Raw genomic sequence first — 25,280 nt, 5'->3', positions numbered from 1 at the left:
TTAAAGGGAAACGACCTTTCACCTCTGGTTGAGGGAGCTCGCCCACAGTAATGAGCAGAAGGCTTGAAATGCTCCTCATGTCTTAGGTTTTACCAGAGAAATAGGGGCAGAAATGTATTAAAATGAGCAAAAAAAGGGCAAAAACAGAGTTTGTTCGGTTCTAAGCAGCTTTAAAGTGAATATCTGCTCTGAGCTCCTTTATTCTCCAACTCAGCCTGAACCCTCTGAGACGAGCTTTCTGTCATTTCTTTAAGGAGTCTTCAGGAATAGTTCTCCAGGCTTCTTGAAGGACATCCCAAAGCTCTTCTTTGGATGTGGGCTGCCTTTTGTTCTGTTCTCTGTCAGATGATCCCAGACTGCTTCAATAATGTTGAGGTCCGGGCTCTGGGGAGGATTCATCCCTCCATAAGACCTGTTGCCACTGATTTTCAGTCCACTTCTTGTGTCATTTGGCACAGCTCAGCCTTTTCTCCCTGTTTCCCTTCCATGGAGACCGTTTCTGATGAGGCTTCAGCGAACATTTATATTTATTTTTGTTTCTTAAAGGCTGGATTTGTTTTTTAGGCCACTTCCACTTGTTCTGTTTCCACAAATATCCCCAAAGACCCCACAGTACTTGAGTTCCTCATATCTTGAGTTTGGAGCCTTTTTTAATGCTTGAATGATTCATAGGTCAGAGTAAAGTGGCTTAACAAAGAAGTAAAATGGCTGAAAATATTTGAAAAGACCTTCAGAAAGCCTGGAGAACTCAAAACTACTTGAAAAAAACTTTCTGCTCGGAGGGAAAATAGAAATGAGACTTTTTCTTGCTACGCTGTGATCAGTTAAATTCGCATAACATAAAGTATATATGAGTAATAATAATGTGTATTCCACATGTAGTTCATTAGTTACATTGAACCATGCATGAAAAGCAGCAAATACTGACTGTAATTGAGCCACAGTGGGGGCTGCTCTGTTGGAGTTACTGTTGATGGTGTTTATTCTGCCTCTGTGACCCGGTCCCAGCCTGAGGGAGGCTTGTCAGACAGTCACTGGACTGCTTTTTCATCTGGGACGCCTCGCTGAGGCCTGACTTTCAGCTCCTTTTTTCCCCGGCTTGTCTTTTTGGTTATTTTTATATTGCTTGCTTGTTTATTTTACCTAATTTAGTATTTTTAGCTCTCTTTCACAAACACACGCTCCGACAAGGGTTAATAATTAACAAAGGACTTATTTTCTGCACGATGTAATGATATCAGGAACAGAGTGAGTCATTCCCAGTCTGTTCTTGCTCTTTCTAATGTTTTCTTTGTCCCTTTTCGTCGCTCTGCTCACCTGCTGTGTGATGTAGGGCACTAATGGAAGCAGCAGAGGGACTAAATCAAGCATGATTGCTGCTGGACTAAACTGCTCCACACAGGACTTGGCCTCAGCTGCTGCAGGACCATGCAACAATCTGGAAAAACAACACCTACCTCCTGCCCAAAGTCAGTCACGCCATCCTCTGCTGACCCCAAAGAGGAAGCATGATGCACTTCAGAGCCGACACGCAGACCCTCCTCCCAAACTCTACCAAACCAGGCCTCCTCCATGGGAGCCACCTCGTTTTTCACAAGAGAGGGCAACCGAAGGAGAAGCAGCGGGTGAGATGAGAAGAGCCCAAGAGCCACCGGCTAAAATCAGCTGCTGTGAAACAGGATATGAAATGCATGCAGAATCACAGACCAAGTGGGCAAAATGTAGGACCGACCCGGCCACCAACGGGCCTGAAGGTTCCCGTGAGGTGGTCAAAAGCAACGAGCCGCAGTGCCAGTTACAGACGGGCTGGCTGCCTGCATCCCTGATATTTGATGCAAGAGTAAAGGACTGTGGAAAGCTGAACCCAGAGGAGAGGACACAGATGCTCGAGAAGGCCGGAGAGGCCAAGGTGCTGGTGCTAACAATGGTTTACCGAGATGGAACCACTCAGTTAGACCCAGAACAGGTGAGCCAGGGCTCCATTACACAAAGTTTGAGTTGTCTAGATGAAAAGCCACAGGTAGAAAACATGAATGTATTTGTTTGTCACTGGTGGAATTGAGGTCCTTGCATCTGATTGGTTTGAGCTTAAAGAATGTTAAAAAAACAGAAGAATCACCTCCTCTGTTATTATATTCAGACAATCAGCCACAAATCAGTAAAACTAAAGTTTTACATCACATCAGAAGTCTTAATATTTACATCTGTAAGGGAGAAAAGGCCCGAGCTCGGCTTTTCCGGGTGAACACGTCTCCGGCATCACATAACGATTCAAACTGCGGACTATGCTGGCCTGCTGCCTGATTTACATGTGACCCATTTACTCCCCCCTCTGATCGCTGATACAGAAGCTCCCTCCACCGGTGTGTGGCCTCCTTGTGCTGATGAAGAGCGATGCTCACTGCAGCACTCCTGAGGACTCGCTCGGGCCAAATGACAGTCTGATCTACTTAAAACTGGAGCACACACCTCCATGGGCGCAGCAGCAAACGCACCACGCCCAGGAGCTCTTCACAAGGTCTGTTTCTGCATGAGTTCATGTGACACTGATGTGGAACCTGACTCTGAAACAGCGGGTGACTGTCGGAGGATCTGTCAGGTCTGGATGTGTGGATGTTTCTGTTTGTGTCCCACAGAGATATGCTTCTGCAGATATTATCACGATCTCAACTGGTGGTTTGCTACAAAGCCAAGGACTTCCTTCGTTCTGCTCTGCAGTTTTACAGACGAGACCTCAGCTGGAAGCAAGGCAAGACTCCTCGATAAATGCACCGTCACGTTCAAAAAGAAACATGTATTTATGCACCTCTGCTTCCAGTTGGTTAGTTTTGCTTCAATTATAACTGTAAACTGGACCAAAAGATGCGAGTCGTGCTTCTTATTCCCTGCTGCTGACCCACCTCAGTTAGCTTCACTCTTCATATTTCATATTTGTACAGTCATGTGACTTTTCCAAACTTGTGCTCAATCAACTAATTTGGAGCCAATTCATGTTTTTCACGTCTGCAAGGTCTGTGGAAAGGAAATGTTGTCATCTGCACCAGTAAAAACAAGCGAATACCTGAACACAGGCGTGAACTAAGGCCAGTTCATGGTTTCCACACATTATTAGCTGCACATTCTGGCTGTTTTGTATGTTTCACAGAGCCAGAGCGATTGCCTGATTTTTGTCAGGGGTTTCACTAAAGGGGAACTCCGGTGTTTTTAAACCTTATTTCTGGCATGAAATACGTTCATCTACTCACTGAGAACAGTTTGGCGAAAGTTGGCGTCCTTCGGAAGATATTTAGATAACTAGAGATCCATATAACGGAGTGAACGGGGCTTAGAGGATGCAGCCTCTAAATAAGGCATTATCTGTCTTTATTTCACCAATACTTTAAGAAGAATGAATGAATGAACGTGTGCTATAGCTCTGTTAGCTCAGAGCTGCTGTGTTGTTGTTAATGGTGGCTATCGGGGGGGTTATAGAGGGCTTTCTACACACTTTCTACTGGGATGACGTCATCGACGCGATGCTGCAGCACAGCTCATTCAAGAACGTCCATCTTACTCAAAGTCGTCGTTCACATTGTCAAAATCTGGTAAATATCCTGCCATGTTGCACAAAACTATCAGCAGCAAACTCTGTGTGAAGTTAGCCGACTGTCACAGAGCACGGAGTGAATAAACTGTGCTGCAGGGGGGCGTGTGGATGATGTCATCGATGATGTCATCCCAGTAGAGTGTGTAGAAAGCCCTCTATAAGCCCCCCCATAGCCGCCAATAACAACAACACAGCAGCTATGAGCTAACAGAGCTATAGCACACGTTCATTCATTCATTCTTCTTAAAGTATTGGTGAAATAAAGACAGATGATGCCTTATTTAGAGGCTGCATCCTCTAAGCCCCGTTCACTCTGTTATATGGATCTCCAGTTATCTAAATATCTACCGAAGGACGCTGACTTTCACCAAACTGTTCTCTGTGAGTAGATGAACGTATTTAATGCCAGAAATAAGGTCCAGGTTTAAAAATACCAGAGTTCCCCTTCAACACAGCCTCGTTACTGTTTGGGTGAGCTCAACACTCCTTGAGCTCCTTTTACTGAGGAATTGTTGAGGTTTGTATCACCGTGAACCTCCTTAAAACGAGCTTCCAGGTTGTTGTTCTTCTCCTTTTGAAAAGAGGGTTGATCCAGGCCCGTGTGCAGTCGGATTATTCACTCAGATTCACTGAGTCTGCTCCGTTCTGTTCACGACTTCTTCGTGTTTCACCACAGCTTGAATAAAGACTTAGATCAGACATGAACCCAGCAGCTACCAGGGATCCTTTGCTGTCAGATGTGTGAACTATGCAGTGGTTAGAAGGTCAGCTGGTGAGATGATGACAGGATCATGGGTGTTCATGGCTAATTGAAAGCCTGTTTATACAGAGCCCTCATAAGAGCTGTAATGTGCATGTTAGAAGTTAAACCACAGTGTGATAGAAGGAGCTAACTGTGCTGTGGACTGCTGTGTGTGTAATGTTGTTATCTCTTTTCCTGCCGCTCTAAAACTAAATCAAGCACATGTGGGATGTATTCAATGACAAATCTGATCCATGGAGGCCATCTATTGCATCTAGGCTGGTTCAGAGCCGCTTTAGCCACTGTCTAAAAGGGTCTCACACAATATCAGGCAGATGGTTGAATGATCTGGCTGCCTGTTTTTATAGGGGACTCTTCCACAGACACACATTCAAAGCTCTACAGACAAACTCATCATCTCACCAGCCCCAAAATGGTTTTTATTGTTAGTTGTTGACTGTCATAAAGAGCTTTTCACTCTCTGCAGTGGCGGGCGTTCAGATCCAGGACCCGCAGGTGTCGGGGTGGCTGCTGGATCCTTCAGATCCCTCTTCCTGCTACAGTCACCTTCTTCATAAACACTGCAATAGATCCAGTGCAACTCCTGCTGGAGGTGCCCAGAAGGTTAGTCCATCTGAGCTGACTGCATGATAAAGTCCTGGGCCTGACAGGGATGTGTTGTTACTCAACTAAACGTGTTGTGTGGAGTTTGAAGCCCACTTGTTGCTCTGATTTACCACGTTAGGATGTCTGAGGTCAGCCGCAGTCAGTGAAATTGACCCCAGTTTTAACGGGATGGTTTGAATGATGCAAAAAGAAGTCTCTCGTTTGGGAGCTCAGTGGAATAAAATAATTATCCATCCATCCGTTCATTGTCGGGTCGCAGAGGCAACGGATCCAGGAGGGAAATCCAGACATGGATCTCCTCAGCGGCTCTCTCCAGCTCCTCCTGGGGGATCCGGGGGGCGTCCCCAGGCCAGAAGGGATATACAATCCCTCCAGTGTGTTCTGGGTCTGCCTGGGGCCTCCGACAAGTTGGATGTGCCCAGAAAACCTTCAACTGGAGGCGACCAGGAGGAATCCTAAGACCTCAGCTCCTTTAGAACCTGAGGAGGAGCTGATCTAATCCAAGCTCACTGGATGGTCGAGCTCCTGCCCGTATCTCTGAGGCTGAGCCCATTCTTTGGGTCACTTCTCAGATCTGTGAGCAGAGGTGAGGGCTGGAACAAAGACGGACCAGTAACCTGAAAGCTTCCGGCCCAAAGCAGCGCCCTCACGACTGCTGATGAAGCCCCAGTCCGACTGTCCTGAGGCAGGGACTCACCCCCGACCCAGAGAGAGCACTCTGCCTCAGAACCATGACTCGCATCCTGGCGGCTTCACACTCCAGAGCATGTTGAAGGTCTTGGCTTGAGGAGGCCAACAGAACCACTTCAAAAAGTAGAGATTCGACCCTGAGGTTCCCAAACCAGTCGTCCCAGACCGCCACGCCACATTGAAGAGGCGTGTCAGCCCCACCAAGTCCCGAGCCTTCAGCATCTCTGAGCGAATCCTCTCTTTCTGAAACGGTTGATCACGATCATGGCTCCTCGGACATGAAAATGATCCAAAACATACAGTAAGACGAGATGAGAAGTGACTTAATGCTGCAGGGTTCCTGTTAGTGAGTAGAACGTGTGTTTAAGCTTTCTGTATTTTAGGCTCAATTATGGGTCCATTTCTATCTTTAACCCATACATAAGGTGCACCTGATTATAAGGCCTACGTATTACCTAATGTTCTCTGATTGGTTTATCGCTGCCAGCACACGTTGTGCATGTTTTACGTCTCTGTGTCAGCGGGAAATGGTCCGATGGTAAAGGACAACATCGGTGGTTTTTAAACTTATAAACTGCACATCGGTCTGCATCACCCATCTCAGACTGAAGAACAGACTCACACTGGGACATGAGCAGAAGCATTAATAATAACACGATTCAATCGCTAAGTACCAGCTCCATACAATCTTCGCTCCATTCAGAGTGAATGGCTGAGATCCGCCTGGATTCACACCGAACGGAAGTGGCCAGTTGCTGTTCTTTTCCAATGTAGGAGAGCGAAGAGGCGCGGCTAAAGTGAACCTGGCGGTGAGCGGCTGATGAAAGCAGAAAGAAGGGGGCTTAACGCCCCGATGAATGCTCGGCGCTCCTGGCGGTAAATTCAAAATGGCGGCATCCCTGACAGATTGTGGAAACCGGTGCACACATAAAGCATATTTTAGGTGCGCCTCATGCTGCAGAAAATACGGCACTTTGAAGAGTTTGTCTTCAAGAGGATCTGTGCTGTTAGCTTTGACCGAGTCTGTGAAATAAAATCAACACTAAACTCTTCCTGAAAACTTCTGTCTCGCTTTCTTTCAGATTTCTCAGATCATCTCTGGTCTCCACCGGCTCTACAAGCTTAATATGAAGCTGTGCTCCAAGCTGCAGGTTGGCAGATGAACTAAAACACACACACACACATCTGTTTGTGCAGATTTTCTGACTGATGTCTGTGTTCAGAGCCAAGGCTTGTGGGAGCTCTTCTCAGATATGGAGCTGAACATGATCCCTGTTCTGGCAGGTAAACGCAGCTTCACTTTGATTCATATTCGTCCTTTAAGTGTCTCTAATTAAATCATTCGCTCTCTTTATTCTTTTCACTGACGAACCATTTATTAGAAGTTGGCAGATGTGCTCAATCAAACCTGGCAGCTCAGGATATTTGTGTGTTATTTCAGCCACGGAGAGCCACCGTATCCATGTGGACAAAGAGGCACTGAAGAGAACTTCAGACCTGCTGGGGGTAAGGTGGCATCAACAGTCCGCATTGGTGATCATTATTTATTGTGGGAGGATTTAGGGGAAAGGAAAGCTCTGGAAAAAAGGGGAAACAAACACATCTGAAGGAGGGAAAATGGTATTTTGTTGTGGTGGATGGCTGTCCTGCACCATCTGGGGTCTACTTTTAAAAAAGGAACACGTCTCTGTAGTCTGTGTTGCAGGCAGAGGAGCAAACATGCACCTTTAAACTGGCTTACAACTCTTGGCTGCACCAGCAGGGGTGTTGTTGTGGAGACTGCCTTGCTGTGTTGCTAAAAATAGGACGGATAGTCTGATTTCTTTTCTCCATCAAGAGGCCGCGCTGCAGGAAGGAACACTGTGTCTGCCTCTGCCTGCACACACACACAAATTCAGAGGCTTTGTGTTTCTCTTGTTGGAATATGTCTGTGAATGAAGGCACCCGTGTCCCAACTCTGTCACCTTTGATTTCTCCTTGTCTGAGCAGCAAGCAGAGAGTCTCTCCTGTCTGTCTCTACCTCACAAACACGCTCACATGCCTCTCGGTCCTCTAACAAGGTGTTGGTGACAATCAATGGGACAGATTTCACTCTGGAAAAGCCCTCTTTTCAGAGGCACGTCAGACATGTCATGGTTGATATGTGGCTCATCGGGATCAGACTGAAAATGCAACCTTTTGATGCCTTACCCTGCCGATTCCTCACAAACACTGTACTAAGAGGCTGGCATCCAATATTGATGAGGCAGTCTGGAGTCTGCTCTGGGCGATGAGTGAGACAGCAAGAAAAGTACTTATTTTGGAATTTGTGAGCATGTCTGCCAGCTAACCTCAATTTTCTCTGTCCTTTTCTCTCTCTGTCTCTTCATATTTGCCTCCTCTCTTGCCACCTGCCTCTCTGTTGTTTCTCTCTCAGCCGTCCTTGTTTCCTCCTGCCTCCGACCACCACTTTGTCATGTTTTTGCTCATCTGATTGAGTTCTTGTTTCTATATCTGGGTCAAGGGTCTGCAAAAGAGACTTATTTGCCCCTCTGAAGCTGCCAAACCTGTTGACCCTTAGATAAAGATGTTTATAGTATTTTATATATAGTTTTATGCATTTATCTCTTTAGATTTTGTTTTACGGACTAAAGATAACATCAAACATTCAACTCTTATGAAGTGTGCTGGCCTGCTTCTCATATTTAAGGAAAATGATGGAATAAAAAGTAAAAATAGATGCAACATAGAGTCTCATCCTCTTGTGTTCACGTAACCATGGCACCTCAACACAAAACCAGACCATTTCAGCTCGTGTTTTTCATGTTTTTGAGCTAAATAAATGACGGTTTTACCCGGATTTAAACCATGTCTGTATCGGGCTGTAAGACGTGACTTTGACCTTCTCGCAGGACTGCGAGCCGCCATCCGCCAGGCGGGAGCGATTCTTGGATTTTATGTTGGTAATGCTCAAGAAAACCTGTTGATCCAGATATGAACGAGACTCCGAATGCAGGCTTCTTCGTGTTTAAGGACGTGTCAGGAATGACCGTCTGGTTTGGGGAAGTTTTTGCTCCATCTGCGCTCGCCGGCGTGAGCGGCGCCATCGGCGTCTTCGAGATCAGCTGAGAGGCCTTTGAACGCTGACACCCAGACGCATTCATCTCTAGATTTGTCCTCGCAGATTTAAAAGCCCCATTTTCACCTTTCTTGGATTTATCCACAATATTTTACGAAGGGGAGGAGTCAGAAGTGCACCTGCACACAGTGGGAGAAATATTAAAAACACTTATTTTAGTTTCCAAAGAAACGTAGAAGTGTTTCCTATGAGAAGATCAACCACCGGGCAGCAAAAAGAGCCGCAGAGGAGGGGCTGATGATGGATCCACCTCTGTTTTTTCCTCACGTCACCTCCCCGTCTCACCGGCTCCCGCTCATTTTGTTCCTCTTCCCTCTTCTCCTGTTTGCCTGTCGACTTCAGTTGGACTTATGAGCTTCTCTCTCTTCTTCTACTGTACTTTCCCTTCACTTCCTCTCTAATGCTGCTCTCCCGGAAAGCAAAGTTTATTCTGTACGAATTTGGCTGATGAAAGCAGAAAGAAATTAGACGGATTTTAAAGCATTTTCAGGGCTTTGCTGCAGGGTTCATTCTCAGGTCTGAGGAAATGGCTTAAAAAGTTTCTGCCATGCCAGCTGTCAGAAATTACTTCTTCAACTGACATATTCAGCATTTTAACATCTGCTAAGTTATGGGACGGGAAAAAGTGACTCGAATAATAACAAATGAAATTGAATGATAAAAAAATACAGAAATCATTCATCTTTATTTCCTAAATGGAGCGGTTAGTATTGAGTACAATTTGAATAATAAAGTTATCTTATGAAATAGATAGATTAATCCCGCCTTTGTTGTTTTGTATTATTTTACTGTTTTCTCCTTCTGTGCTGTTTTTATGGTCAGTTTACAAAAAGTCTCCTTTCTACGCACCTTCAAAGGTATTTTAAGAACTTTTTTTTGTGTGAATCAAACTTTATTGATGATCAAGATGAGATCAGAAAGAACACCGGTGGCAGTAGGATACATTTCTGTCCATTTATTTGTCCCATTTGGCATTGAATTTGAGTCTTTCCATGTTTCCATCCCGTCCTTTCTGCACCATTTCCTGGTGATTCCCTCCTTGGCCGCAGCTAACAGTATTTTAACCAGTTTTCTGTCCTCACGCTGTGCTTTTTCCCTTCACAGGTTACACAGATCTCGCATGACGTTGGCATTTTATAACCCAGTATCTTTCCCAATGCAGCCCGTTCATCACTCCAGTCGTTTTTCACTCACTTTCAGCACATTCCCATATAAAACACGAGTGTGATCTGCATCTCCGGCCTGTTTGTTTCTATTGATGAAGATTTGTTTTTAGTTTTCGGAGTAATAAAGAACCGACTGGAACTGTATTTCGGTGCTAGTTTACACTCTTACCCGTCTGTCTCGAACACACAGTGCAGAGCTTCCTCTGTTCTTTGCTGGACCCTGAGATGGTGATGAAATCACTCTCCCGGTTTGGTTTTTTAATGCATTGCACACTGTTGCAGTCACTTTATTCAGTTCCTGGAGAAGATCTGGTTTCATTTTAAACTGGTTAAACTCCTCCAGGCCCATCGTTGTCCACAGTGCTGTTATATCCTCATTTATCCAATGTTCAGAACTGCTGTCAATTGTCCCCGGTTTAAATTTAGAGTCAGCAGCCAAGTCAACATTTTGACTTCCCTCTCAAAGTTGTATTTCTAATATAACTATCCTATCCTAACTATAATATAATTATGAAGCGTATTTCCAGAGTGAATCTCGTGATTGAATATGTTTGGATATGACATCCCCCTGTTTTTTAATGCCTTTAAACAGTTTTTTTTCTCACAGTTTTATATCTAGAAGTGAAATATGTTGGATTAAGTGTGTCTTTTTAAACCCCTGTTCACTTTTTATTAAAAACTAACATTTGAAACAGACTTTTATGTGCTTTCTGCTGCCTTTTTGGCTTCGACTCCCTGGAAAAGGAGATAATTTACCTCATTGGGACCTTCCAGGCTAAACATAACATAACAACTTGCTGATGGTGGGATAATAAGGCTTTAAGGTTTGTCAAGGGGGGGAATTAGCTAACAGTGATTGTGTTTCTGACAGGCTAAAATGAAGCAGTTGGAGCAGGAGGCCCACCGAGCTGCTGGACAAATATTCCTGGTGACCAGCAACACTCAGCTGCGAATAGTATGTACCTCAGACTCTGGGGGGCTTTAGCTGAGGAGGGAGGGCAGTCGGAAGGTCGTGGGTCGTCTCCTACATGCCTGCGTTTGCTCTTAAAAAGAAAATGTGTGTATTTAACCACGTTTGTTGGGATTATGTGTTCTTCTTTTAAAATGTTTGCAGGTTCTGTTTGAGAAGCTGCGCCTCCATGAGCGCTGTGAGAACAAGAAGCTCCCCAAGACCACCAACAAACAACAGCAGTCAACATCAGAAGCTGCGGTAAAGCACTCAGAGACACAAAAACACACAGAATAACACCCAGTTCTCCAGTAACACAAGACAACCAGCTCTCTCTTATGTATATATGTAATAATATTGCTATTTATCACAGGATTTCCCTTGAGGTCTCTGTACAGCTGCTAATATTGTTTCTTTTGCTGCAGTTGCTGCAGCTTCAGGACCTGCACCCCCTGCCAAAGATCATTCTGGAGTACAGACAGGTCACTGATGTTCCAGCTGCTTTTAAAGCAGTCAGTGTATATTAAAAACTGTCCCTTTAAGAGGAGGCTCAGTGTTTAGTTCTGTCTTTTAGGGCTTTTGTAAAGTTTACCAGTAAATCGTCGATTTTACATAACGAATGTCTGCATTGTTGCCCCCCAGGTTCACAAAATCAAGTCCACTTTTGTTGATGGGATTCTCTCGTGCATGAAGAGCAAGGTGCGCTGTCCACAAAATGACTTATTTAAACCCACACTTTCACCTAAAGGATGTTTCTCAATCATATAAACAGGATCTGACTGTTAGAAATGGATCTTTATTTATTCTTCAACCTGGAACGACAACAAAAAAAGAAGAAGATAAGCTCAGTGCTTCGTCATGGAAGCACTTATGAACTTATAAACATACTACATACATCTACAGAGCTATCTGTCTTCTTCTGCTGCCACAACCGGACTCATAGGAGACGTTTTTGTCGTGGAGGGACAGCCAGTCGAGCCTCATCTATGGGAGCAACAGCTTTTGTTTGTCGGCCTGTACTTACTCAACTCGGCAAAGTCTGTCGGGCTGTTTCTCGAGCTGCTTCTGATGGTTGTGATTCATTCGGTGGTCTTTTGACAACAAGGGAAGGGTGCTTTCAAGGCAAAAACACATGCGAGCCCCGACTCTCCACTTTTTTACCCTTTAAAACTGCGGTTTCATACAATATTAAATCTAAATTAGGATCGTTTTATTTATCGCTTAGAAAAATAATTGAAGCGTAAAGCGAATAACAGCTAATTTAAAGGGGAACTTTAGTTTTTTTTAAACCTGGACCTTAATTCTGGCAAGAAATTCCGTTCATCTACTCACCGAGAACAGTTTGGTGAAAGTCGGCGTCCTTCGTAAGATATTTAAATAACTCGAGATCCACGGAGGGATTTCTACACACTGGGACCACTTCATCCACAGCATGGCTGCAGCACAGCTCATTCACTCCGGTAAGAACGTCCATCTTACTCAAAGTCGTCGTTCACATTGTCAAAATCTGGTAAATATCCTGCCATGTTGCACAAAACTATCAGCAGCAAACTTCGTGTGAAGTTAGCCGACTGTCACAGAGCACGGAGTGAATAAACTGTGCTGCAGGGGGGCGTGTGGATGAAGTGGTCCCAGTAGAGTGCCTGTGTAGAAATCCCTCTGTTAGCTCTCCTATAGCTGCAAGTAGCCCCATAACAGCAGCTATGAGCTAACAGAGCTATAGCACACGTTCATTCATTCATTCTTCTTAAAGTATTGGTGAAATAAAGACAGATAATGCCTTATTCAGAGGCTGCATCGGCCCTGCTCCATTAACTCTATTATATGGATATACGCCTATCTCAAATGAACATTTAAAATGTTATTTAACCTTAACCTAAATAACATTTAAAATGTTATTTAACCTTGGTGACATCAGAAATTATGGCGTTAGATATCTCCTGACTGACATGCATCACACTGACACCGGTGGGTGACATTTGCAGATTTTCCTAAACAGCATGCATCAAATAATAACCTGAAATTGTGGATTTATGCATCTAGGAAACCTTGTTGCCGGCGCTCAGTCGTCTACTTTCTGATTTGTCAGGTGTGTGATTTTAGACACAGTCAGATATTTGACTTGTATCATTAATATCTGCTTTATGCAGTATTAACATAACTGGAACTGCAAACTGCTTGTTCAAACTGGGCATCGCACTGTTGATGCCCGTCGGTCCAGAAACATAATCAGAGCAGTGCTGCCAGTAAGGATCACAGCTGTTGTTTTCTGACTGAATTGGAGTGAAATCAGCAGAGCTGATCACAAAGCTGACTCTGAATGATGAAAATATGTCACCATGGAGGGATTTTTGGTTCATTTTTACCTCTAAATGTTGCTTTGGTATTGTGTTGAATATCCTAGTTTCTAACTGGATGTGATTTATTTATGTATCTCTGTTTTTTCTCTACATCAGAACCATATTTCCTCCACATGGTACCAGACAAGTGTTGTGACTGGGAGAATCTCTTCAAAACATCCTGTGAGTATGACTTAAATGCCGCCATTGCCCACATTTCCTTTAGATTCAGTGGAGCTGTCCATGGTGCTGAATCAGAGCTTTCTTTTCCTGTCCTTCAGTGGAGGTTTTAGCCTCTTTATATTCTTTTGGTGCCTGAAAAACCACATAAAAATCCATAATGGGGACAGAAAGGTTTGAGCGTATTTGATTTAAGCAAATAAAAGCTAATTTCTCAGGTTTATTTTCACTCCTTCTGCTACTTTCTGCCCTTTAGTTTTTACACAACATGTATTTTTTTTATTTGATGAAAATGCTAACAGCACAGGGATATTTGAGGGATTTATTGCCACAAAGGCCCTTTGGTTGCTGCATGAACTGCTCAGATTTTTGCACAAATAAAGGGTAAATGCCTTTAATTGCTGATTTTAAACAGGGTGATGATGTTTGGGTGTGGACACCTCTGTTCCCACACTTGTTCCTATAATAGATTCCACATTGAGAGCCTGATGATTGGTGTCTACGTGCAGATAAGAGGTTAGCGACAGTCCACACTGTTGCACGCCCTCTGATAGCATTTGCTTCATGCTTCATGCACGTCACATCAAAAACCCTCAAGTATTTGCAGCTGCCAAAGTACTTTATAGCAGCCCTGTTGGACAGTAAGAGAGCAGAAGGAGGGTTTCACCATTGTTAAGAACATCATGTTCCCTTATATAAGTTAAAAAAAATACCAGGAACATCTTTTTCTTTCTTAGCTGCCTGGTTGTGTCTCACTTTTCCATCTCCCCAGTTTATAATGAGACCCTTTCATAACTCTGACTGCATAGTAATTAGTTACAAACTCACAAACCCGGATGCTTGTTTTTATCTTATGTAACAAAAAGCTGGGCTGTGTTTGTGAGGTTTATGTTTATGCATTTAGGAGACGCTTTTATCCAAAGCGACTTACAGGAAGGCAGATTGGGTAAGGGGGCCTTGCCTAAGGACCCCTACTGGAGTTAATACCTTTCATGCAGGGGATTTGAACCCAGGTCTCCCACATGAAAGGTGGCAATCATACCACTATAATATCCAGTCCCTGGATAGTGTGAGGTTGAATTGTGTTTGAAATAAGTGTGGCTGATAGAGACAGTGTGGAGTTAAGGTGGTTTTAAAGAGTCAGGGGAACAAACACATGCAGGAAAAGGTGAGGCGCTATGACAGAGGATGTATTTTTCCCTGAGAACAAGGCGTCCTTTGCTTGTATAATACACAAAATCCAGGAGCAGACACTGGAAACTTGGCTTACATAACAAACCCCATCGAGAGCATCTCCTGAAATCCAATAAATGTTATCGTCATGTTGATGACGCAACGAAGCAGAAAGCTTGTGCCGCAACAGAATTTCAAGAAGAGGGGATCATTTGATACAAAACTTCTAGTGGAAAACTCAAGCGTGTGATGCAAAGATCGTCGGAAGTTTGACTCCCAGTGATCCTGTGGATTCTGGAGGCTGCTGATCAGACTTGTCTCTTGCAGGATGAGGAGGTCGGCTGCACAGAGGGCAGTTTGAAAGGCGGAGTTACTGTGAAGAGCAAGATCTGTGGGATGATTGGTGATGAAATAGTCTGAGAGTGCGTGAAAGTAGAAATGACAAAGGGAGCAGAGCAGAGCTAACACGCCCCACAGAGACAGCATCAGAGACACATCTCCTTCAGTTTACTCACACAGGAGGTTCATTAATTAAATGAAATTAATGAATGAATCACTTTAAAAACTTGTAGTATCCTTTGAGAAAAGTTTCATCCTTTAATCCTTTGTTTAATTGGCTGAAATGTGCAGATTTTATTGTGATTTTTCCTGATTTTTCACTGTTGTAGCAGTCAACAAACAGCACCAGATTTAATGAAATTAGCAGTAAAACATCTTTAGCTCCGGCTCGATGTTATTAGAAGTCCAAACATGATGTGCTGAAGAAACGCTTCATCTCTTTCCTACATGTCACCTCGCCTCCAACGGTGGTCGATGCCTCATTTCAACATTACCAGCTAAGTGCTGCACAACCTGAAACACACTAATCCGATCCCTGTCGCCTCGGAGACGTTGAACTTTTCTAATCTCACTTAGCGATTTGTGAGCTACGCATTGAATTGATTGTGCTGCCTCTCGGTGATTTATGTGACTGTTGGGTCACTGCGGTGTAACACAGCTCTGTTCCCTTCGCTCAGATCTGGGACTCGGTGGAGTTTCCCGTTGACTTGAACGCCTGCTTGTGGTTGTTTATGTGCAGGTGTGTTGGGATGTGGATGCCGGTTGGATCATTTGCTGCAGCATCTAAAGTCTGATATCAGTGGGGGACGTTTGCAGCATGTTATTTTCCTCTATCTCTTCCCAGATTTCCTCCCGAGCTCGAATGTCGCTGTCAGTTTCTGCTGAAAATGCTTAAACACGACATAAATGGCTCAGGTTTAAAGTCAAGGAAGCAGAAATGTATTATTAGTTGGACAAAGAGCACCGAGTCCAGATATTCACTGGAATTTAAGCTTATTTCCTGACAAACTATGTCATGTAAAAGGCTTTTTCCCCTCCAGGAATAGCTAACCCATCATCCCATATCCCACACCGCAGCTTCAAAAGCACATCAAACAAAGAGCCTCATTAGCAATAGTTATTAAACAGCCATGAGCACACAGCAAAAGACTCTTTTCCCTTAATAAAATCCATCGCTCTGACCACAGCTAACAGAATTCCCTCGTTGCTTTTGTTATCTTTGCAGCTTTAGATGCAAAAAGCAGCTTCTCCGTTTTATTTCTGCATGTTTGATGACTTGTCTGCGCCTGCATTGTTCCATCGGTTCTTCACCACTTGGTTTTCAAGCATTAGAGGATAATTTGATATTATGAAAACTGATATGCAAAAGGTCAGGATCATTACAACCTTTTCCTGTTTGAGTTTATTCCCCAAATAAAAGACAAGTGTGTGAATCTCTTTGGGATTAACTCCTAAACGACCTGCAGATCTAACAATCTGACCACATTAGATCCACATGTAACAACAGGAGGAGTTGATGTTTAAGCTAAGGCATTTAGCAGTGATTACCTGCTGCTTTGAATGGGAAAAGACGCACTTTGGGTGGTTACTGCTGGATGGTTATGGGAGAAAAGAGCACATATTTAAATGAGGAGTGTTGCAGAGGGTGCAGCTTTCATCTCCTTCGTGTTCAGTCGAGGTAAAGCCAGACTGCCGTCACAAGGGGGTGCCCGAATGAAAGCGGGCAGAAATAAAAGTCATGCTTTGAGAAATGGGTTGTACTTTGAGCCCCGGTGCTTTTTTCTCTCTGCTTTCTGTCATTTGTCTTTATTTGATGTTTTTCTCTGTCCTCTGTTATTGTTTTGCCCTTCTAATCCCCATCTTTCTCTTCTCCTTTTGCGTGTGTTTCTAACCTTTCCGTCCAGTCTTCTCCTCTTTCTCTTTCTCATCAGCCACAATAGCATCGAATTCTCTCATTTGCTTATGAAAGGACAGAGAAAACAGTCATAACTGTTATGTTGCCATTGTGTGTAATTTCCGGATTGAGCACATTTACACCCTGCATCATAATCTTCCCACGGCCTTGGATACAGTTCTTTGGCACACTGATGATTCATTGGGAAAATTAAAGCTTTATTGCCTTGTTTTGCCTTATAAGACGCTGTTCTGTATGTTCTGTCAAAGCTGAGTTTCCTTTCGGGCTCGTGAGGCAGCTTAATGTTCGTGGAAGACAGCGCCGCATTTAGTCTGTTTTGCACAGAGCTTTTTCCAAGGCTGATCTCAGCACTTCAGTGAAGTTGGTGCTGTATCCTCTGCTGACTCACTGGCTGTGCTGAAGTCACTCTGGTGCACATCCACAGCCAAGCACAGAGACGGTAACACATATTCATGTTCTTGGTAGGCATGGGAGCTGGCTGCCTGATGGAGGAAAGGCTGAAAATAGTAACTCATATGGAATCAGCTGGTGGAGTTTCCCACATAGCACTTTGGATAATATTGTTACTGGCAGGATAAACAGTTGGCTAACATTGTTTAGCCTCTTTCCAATGTCACCAGTGCAGCTCTGACTCATCAGGGCATAGATGCAGGACCTTTGTGATAGTCCTGGGGTGTCCGGCTTCCAGGCTTTGGCGCTGTGTGGGATGGCGTGATAAATAAATGGCGTCATGTTTCGTCCTGCGTGATCATCAAGGAAGATGCGTTATGGAGTCGTTCATTTCTTCATACCTCAGCTAAGGCTCGTCATGTGGCGTGATGCCACCTCTGTAACTGGGCTTTACTCTATTAGGCCTTCAGTCTGTGTCATCCTGTATCCTCGCCTTGCTTCTCACCGCCATGCATCCGTCGTACTTTTCTCTTTGCTGTCTGAGGTGCCAATATAAGTTTTGTCGTGTAGCCATTTGAACCTGATATTTACAACGATATTTACATTCAAAATGCAGCTCTGCTGCCTGCCTCTAACCACATGTTCTCAACCAGAAGTCCACCGACCACCAGGGGGCGACAGCATGGTTAAGGCTTCATTAAGCTGCCTGAATAACAAGCGCCTGCAGCAGCTAGTTGGACAGTCTGAGTTAGACGGGCCGACATCCATTATCTGGACTTGTTTTAGATTCAGTGTAAGTGACGTTAAACAAGAACAAGTTATTTGCAAAGAGTGGAACAGAGTAAAAGTGTCAGAGTAACACCACTAATCTGTTAAATCACCTGAAAAAACATCACAAACCTAAATTTTAGGAATACATAAAGCGCCGACCCAAACAACCATTACAGCAGCCTGAACCGGGCTGAACCCGATCCATCTACCTCCCATAGACATAAGAAGAAATAACAGACGCCATATCTTTTTATTTGGCCTAAGACATGTGTCCGATCAATACAGTCAGTACTTTAAAATGTTAAATTATTGGGTTTTTGTTTTTATTTTGCATTATTTATCATTTATTCTGATTTAAAGTTTAGTTTTCCATTAAAATTGGCACATTGTTTATAAATGGTGCAATAAAAATACATGTTTTTCCAGACATTTAATAAAATAATCGTGATTATTAGCCCTTGTAGCCACATGATGCAACTCAGCCTTAATTCTGCACATTTTACACAGCGTCTCTCTCTGTTCTGTATGAAGAACGTCTGATAGCTTCAGTCCAAAATGTCGCCTTTCAGCAGAGGTCTGCCTTCTTTGTTGCACCTTCACTGCTCCTGAAAGGTCACGTGGAAATACTTTAACAGCAAAGATACCGTTAAAATACTTTCTGAGAGCGTGTTTCACCAGTTCTGCTTTCGTGTGGTTTTTACAGACTCACTGGCTAAATTACTGGTAAATTAAAGGCGCATTTACTTTACAGAGAGGAATAAACTCAATTAGATTAGTTAGGAATGCCAAAAAACATCAACATTACAGACGTTCTGTGCTGTTTGACTGCATATTGAATACAACAACGGTATCTTTTTGGGTTCATTCGAGCCGCTTATTATGACTCATCTGTGCACTCAGGAACACACGAGTATAAATCTTAATAAAATCCACTGCTTTTTAAAAAAAAAATGGTGCCAACAGATGGTCTGTGGCTTGTGTCATCATTCAGGCTATTTGGGGTCCAAGCAGACCCACTTAGGTACCAACGGGAGCCAACTGCAGCCTTATCAGGCCATTGTGAGCGCTCGTTAGCTCATTAAGAGGAATTAAAGAATATGAAAACACATCTGCATGATTAAGAGGCCCATTCAGACTTAATGAGCCTGGCTCCTCGTGCTGTGGATTTGTGTTGTTCTGTGACGGGTCAGGAATACTCGTCGGTCCTTCTGCTGTCAGCTCTGTAACTGGAGGAAGGACAGCATCAGCCGGTGTTTAATGGAGCACCTCCTGGGCTCGCCTACCTCCATTTGCACCCATCTATTTGTGTGCATTTTAATGTGCGACTGCTGACTGGCTCCTTGTGTTTTCCACCTGTTGTGTTTGTAGTAAACATCAGGGGTTTAAAGTCCCACTCCAGCTGTTATTAATCCCTGAAAAACTCTCATTTTGCCATGAAAAAAACTCATTTCCTGGTGAATCTACAGTTTTTCCCTATTCGGGTGACATTGATCTGTAAATATGCTAATTTGGCTCCATCAGTGGCTTGTTCCACTTTGCTCTACCTTTACCTGATTTTGCTCATGATACATCTTGAAACACAATAAAAACATCTTGTGGACATGTTCACATGGTTAAAAACTTTATGTTTGTGAACTTCAGGATATGAGAGTGTTCTCAGTCTGGCGTCCATTAATGAGCCTGAAGGGGAGAGAGATTCTCCACCCGTCACAGCTCTACGAGGGCGATGTGTTCAGTGTCAGATACACTTCCTCCTTCACTTCTTAAAGTGGGACTGGTTCGTAATAACACTTCGGATCAGTAATTGATTCCCTTGGCACACAGACTATCTAAAGGCCTCAACAATGCAAACAGGACTGATCTGCAAAGAGAAAAGAGACTGATTTAGAGTCAGACCCAGACTTTTTTCTATTTTAAAAATTCTCTCCCATCTTCTGTTTTAGATAGTTTAAGTCTCTGATTCCCTCTGTCCATCGCATCGTCTCATCTCCCCTTCATCTCCTCATCATCCCTCTGTGTTTGTCTTTGGGTCTTTACATTTCTCACCACCTTTTCTGAGTCATGCTCATGTTTCTGATCGCACAGAACACCACAAACCTTTTCTTTGTAAGAACCAACTCTCGTGATCCTTGACGGTTTTTGGGTTTTTTCTGGTTTAGTTTTTTAGTTTCCAGTGAGTTTTCGGTGTATTTTCCTGTTTCCCTCAGCTCCCTGTTAGTCTCCGGGTTCACCTCCATCTCCTTAGGTGTCTCCTCAGGTGTCTCAGATCATTCTCTCCACAGCATTTCGTCTCCTGTTTTCCTCTTTCTTTGTCAGATCCTCGCCGTCATTCCCGTCGTCTACGCCCTGTTAGTTCTCCAGTTGTTTCCAAGTTTCCTCCCGAGTTTTTTGTAGAGTTTAGTTTTTCTCTTTGCTACAACAGTCAAAAATCAGGAAAAATCCCTTGCGTCACAATAAAATCTGCACATTTCAGCCAATTAAACAAGATACCTACATAACGTATCAGCTGGTGGTCTTTTCTCAAAGGATACTACAAGTTTTTAAAGTGATTCAGTGGGTAAAATCATTTTCTAGTTCCTTACCGGGGGCTCACACCAACAGCGTTGTGATTGGCTCACAACCCGCCGCTTGTACTTCTTCTGCCGCTGGAAGCGGCCAAAGGGGCGGGGCTTATATGTATAGCAACTAGCAGATATATATAATAATCCATCGGTTCCCTTTTTAACCATGGATCGTACTCTTGGCTGCCTTCTTTGTGTTTCTTTGTGTTTGCGCTCTGCCGTTTTCCGGCAGTTTTTTCCACCTTTTTTTCCGCCTTTTTTCCGCCTTCGGAATCCAGATCGGCCCTAATTGGCTGTCGTCGCATCGCATCACTGCTCATTTGCATAAAGTTGAGCCTTTCTCAACTCTTGAAGCTCAGAACGCGCCGCTCTTCGACGCCAGCTTACATTGAAAATGAACGGCAGCTGGCCGCTCACGACACTTTTGGTGTGAGCCGCCGGTTAGTTTCTAGTTTTTCTCCAGCATTGCTGTGATTTAGATTTTTGGAATAAAACCTTTTGAATTTCAAGTTCTGCATCTGGGTCGTACCTTCCTGCTCCATCGGTCCTGACACCAACAAAAGCTGTCAGTGATGATAAGATAATTTGGCTCCTGAATGTGTTGCAGCAGGTCCTGGTTTCGGCTGCTCTGTGTCCTGCAGGTTGTGTTTGTGATGGTTTGATTTACGCTGCCTTCACTGTGCAGCTCTGTGGGAAAGCTGAGTGTTCACATGTGACACGTTGAATCACCCATCACATCGCAGAGCTGCACACCCACGCAGCAGACGCTCACATTTCTAATTACTTGCACCTTTTCTCACTCACTCTGCCTCCTCTGTGCCCCGGTCACAGATCTCATGTTCAGTCGACGGCGTACGGCACCTGACGTGTGCGTTTGAACGCATCACGAGCGCGGCCTTTGCACCGTCCACACCCTGCGACTGCAGTCTTGTCCTTTAACACACACACACCTCCCCCTGCCTACCTCCCTGTCCACCTCCAGTAAATAATGAATTAGTTGTAGAAGCGAGGAGATGTTTTCCTCTCTGAATCCGGTCAAACGTACGAACTCCAGGGTCAGACGATCGCCCTTTTTTTGCCTGTGTGTGCACACAGATTAAAGTGTCCTTGAAAATAACCCTTAACATCCGAACATACCACAAATACACACCCTGTGTTGCTCCTGTGTGTGTGGAGGGGTGGATATAGTGGGATTAATGGGGATTTAAATGAAACTGCTGAGTCCGAACCTGCTTTTTTCTTCTCTCCATCAAACTGTGTGTATGTGCGCATGTATGCATTCCAGTGAGCCTTATCACCCTTCCTGTTTTTAATCCTCACGGCAAAAAGTCCTGCATACATCTAATTTTGTTCGTATCTCTATGAGCAATGTCTTCGATTACTTGTTGGATCGATGCCGGTCGGGCCAAGAGCCCAGAGAGCGTCAGGCTGATCCTATTTTAAGATGTGTGTCTTGAAAGATCTCTAATGTCGGCTGGAGTGTCAGGCTGGCTTCCTGTTTTACTTAAAGCCCCACATGCTAAAAATACACTTTCTATCCTTGATAACGCGTCCATATGGTCAAAAGGCACAAGTAAAACCAGCTGAGGACAGGCGATGTCAGACAGCCCGGTGGGGGGGAAGTAATTTGGTGCTTTTTCTTCTGGTGGCTAAAATGACAAACATGGCATGAAATCAGATTCTTTAAGCCTTCGTGTCTCATCCAAAGATGTTAAAGGACAGCAGGTCTGCAGTCTTCTTTTTTTAAAAGAAGCCGTTTGGCAAATTTTACCCATAAATAAGTTGGTTTTATTGAGAGGACGAGAAAGAGGGGACAACGGGCACCGTAACACCAGCCGAGGGACACCTGCTGAGAGAGAGAAACGAGTTTCTGACAGCAGTAATGTCAGGTGCATCATGGGAGGTCCTCCTGCAGGCTGGGCCTATAGCAGCAGAACTATGGGATGTTTCAGGGTCACCTGAGCCATCCCCAACTATAAGCTGTATGAAAAAGGAAAGTTTAAAGCCTGATCTTAAAGGCAGAGTCTGCTTCCTGAAGCCAAACTGGTTCCACAGAGAGGGGCCTGATAGCTGAAGGCTCTGCCTCCGATTCTGCTTTTAGAAACTCTGGGAAGGAAACCTGCAGCCTGGGAGCAAAGTGCTCTGTGGGGAAAACATCCAACGATGAGATCTTTAAGGTATAAGGGAGCTTCGGCAGAGGAAGTTCACCTCCCTGGTATTGATTTCCCAACCGTTTACTCCAGTTTGGACGTGAATTGTGTCTTATTTGCTCTTCGGGATGTTTGATTCTTGGCCTTAGTTCTACTGATCGGTCCGATTGATTGATCGCACGAGGTGTGCAGTCTGATATGAAGCCACGAGTCGGCTGTTTGTCTGGTTGTAGCTGCTAACAGTCATTTAATTCCTGCAACACAGCCGACAACTCAGAGTGCTGCAGGAGCGTTTCATGAGCCTCGGTCTCACAGGCTTATGATACATGTGTCAGTATTCTGTGAATGTGTCTAATGTCTCATAGCACCTCTGCATCTTCAGTTAGATGCTTCTTCTGCTTTCAGGACCAGTATTTCATGTCATTCCTGCCCACAGCAATAACCTTTGGGATTATTAAAGCATTATTCAGTTCAGTTCAGTGTAATAAAATTGATTTCCACCGACTGAATATGTTCATTACGCCTGTGCTTTCTGTGCTGCGACATGTAGAAAGACTTTTAACATGTTGGGACAGCGTTTATCTTGTGAAAATGACACGATGAAGCATCATTTTTCACTGTGGGACATCCAGTGTTTTTGGAACATGCATATTTGTAACGTTCAGGAAATCTGTAACAGATAAGAACTGTTAAAGGGAGTCGTTCCTTTCCACAGTCGCCTCAGGACGGGAGATTGGACTGAAGACAATCTGTTGGTTTCCTTAGCTAGGATATAAATTTTTTAATTGGCTCTATATGAATTAATTAGATTATGATTACAATGAATTGAATTCCAAGTGGCTTGAATTGGACTTTATTACTTAAGTGCCTTGAGCCATGAAAATTGTTGTAATCTGGCGCTTTATAAATAAAATTGAATTGAATTGAATTGCTGCCTTTTCTTGGACCTCTTTAGTGAGACTCTCACAGAGCTTTAAACTCTGTGAAGCTCTAATAATCAGGATAAACCTTTAAAACACACTCCTCTGTACCTCCAGCTCATCTCCAAACGCTTAATGTCTGCAAACATACGAAACTGACCCTTTGCACGAATGAAAAGGAAGATTATTCCCCACAGCTGAGAGTAACTTTTCTGTGGGAAACACTGTTGAAAACAGTCAGAGAGCTATCAGCTAACGCCATCTGACTCACGAACTCTGTGCTTCTCCCAAACTAGAACTTCCAGGCCCTGCCAAGGCAGCCTCTTCAGATCAGAAGGAAGCAGTGCATCCGAGGTAAATGTTCACACTCTTAACAACACACACGGCAGAATGTTAAGGTGTGGGAGGCGGCTCTCTCGGGTCATACAAAAACTGATGAGCAGGGAGCCCGTAAAGAAGGTTTATGACGATGATAAAAGTCAACGGCAGCAAAGAGCTGCCCACTAAAAAGTGTCACAGCAGCCTCCGACATGTTTGCACCTCCTGATGTTTCATCTTTTTTAGCTTCCATTTGAGTCAATTCTTTTCTTTAAGGTCTGATCACAGTTTTATAAACGCGATCCAATACCGAATCTAAAAAGCCAACAATTGGCCCGATCACATCACTGCCTGCATCACGAGATTTTGATTAAATGACCTCGTCATACTCGGGCTTTATCCACATCAGCAAAGTTATGGTTCTCTGACACGAGGAGTACGATGGCGGCCGGAGGAAATAACGACGGTTTAGCAGCTGTTTAGCCCATCATGAGAAAATGCTGCCCTTTCCAATGACTGCAGGCAGCAAACAAGGCTGCATATTTATGTCTTAACGTCAGTTATTGATTCTCCCGAAGAGTCACGTCAGCAGTCTTAAAATCGACCTTGAAAGGTAAAGTCAGATAAAACGGCAGCTCCGTGCGTGATGAAAAGCTTTATTTCCCTACAGGTTTATCTTGCTGAGAGAAAACAAAAAGTTGAATTGAATCACTGCAGCCGGGTTTGTTCAAACTGAGAGAAAAACAGCCGATACTCGCAGTGAGGAACCCGAGAGCAGACTGGGACTGAGAGAAAGACACTGATTTATTCAGGATAACGGTGTGTGGTCGGTCCACAGAGCGTCAGCAACAGCTCGAAGAGCAGAGGAGGAACAGGTAAATGGATCCAAGGGTTGCTCGAATGAGGACAGTAGTTTCCACAGTGGAGGCTTCCAGGAGGCTTCAGACACAGAGGAGGATGATGATGGCACTGGCTGTGGTGTGGTTTGTCCGGGATGGCGGGGCGGGTGGAGTAAATGGACTTGTACTTAGCGCTTTTCTAGTCTAACTGACCACTCAAAGCGCTTCACTACATGCCACATTCACCCCACTCATACAGCACGTCTTAATATATATAACTACATGCTTTCTAATCATTCATACCCCAATGATACACTGGGAGGCAACGTGGGGATCAGTGTCTTGCCCAAGGACGCTTCGACATGTAGCCTGGGGAAGCCAGAGTCGAACCACCGACCTTCCTACAGCCGGAGTAGAGTGCTGGTGTTAATCAAGGATCACCAAGGATCTCAGAAGAGGCAAAGTTGCACTGAGGGGCAAAGGTAAATGCACAAAGAGTCACTGGAC

General features: G+C 44.2%; 1 protein-coding gene across 1 annotated transcript in view; it reads left to right on the top strand.

Annotated features, from left to right (window-relative positions):
- Positions 1-1,687: 1,687 nt before the first annotated feature.
- poln (polymerase (DNA directed) nu) overlaps positions 1,688-25,280 on the top strand; it is a 57,589-nt gene continuing 33,996 nt past the window's right edge. Inside the window, exons 1-13 of the mRNA XM_072376942.1 lie at positions 1,688-1,966; positions 2,349-2,518; positions 2,637-2,749; positions 4,816-4,952; positions 6,728-6,796; positions 6,869-6,929; positions 7,087-7,151; positions 10,801-10,884; positions 11,044-11,139; positions 11,304-11,360; positions 11,521-11,577; positions 13,335-13,400; positions 23,913-23,970. Of these exons, the coding sequence (XP_072233043.1) occupies positions 1,688-1,966; positions 2,349-2,518; positions 2,637-2,749; positions 4,816-4,952; positions 6,728-6,796; positions 6,869-6,929; positions 7,087-7,151; positions 10,801-10,884; positions 11,044-11,139; positions 11,304-11,360; positions 11,521-11,577; positions 13,335-13,400; positions 23,913-23,970 (1,312 nt within the window). The remainder of the gene's footprint in view (positions 1,967-2,348; positions 2,519-2,636; positions 2,750-4,815; positions 4,953-6,727; positions 6,797-6,868; positions 6,930-7,086; positions 7,152-10,800; positions 10,885-11,043; positions 11,140-11,303; positions 11,361-11,520; positions 11,578-13,334; positions 13,401-23,912; positions 23,971-25,280) is intronic.

The sequence above is a fragment of the Leuresthes tenuis genome, unplaced genomic scaffold (genome assembly GCF_036924035.1).
Source record: "Leuresthes tenuis unplaced genomic scaffold, fLeuTen1.0.hap1 SCAF_22, whole genome shotgun sequence".
In the NCBI taxonomy this organism is placed as follows: domain Eukaryota; kingdom Metazoa; phylum Chordata; class Actinopteri; order Atheriniformes; family Atherinopsidae; genus Leuresthes; species Leuresthes tenuis.
The sequence above is the reverse complement of the archived record's forward strand: the minus strand, read 5'-3'. Positions and strand labels throughout refer to the sequence as shown.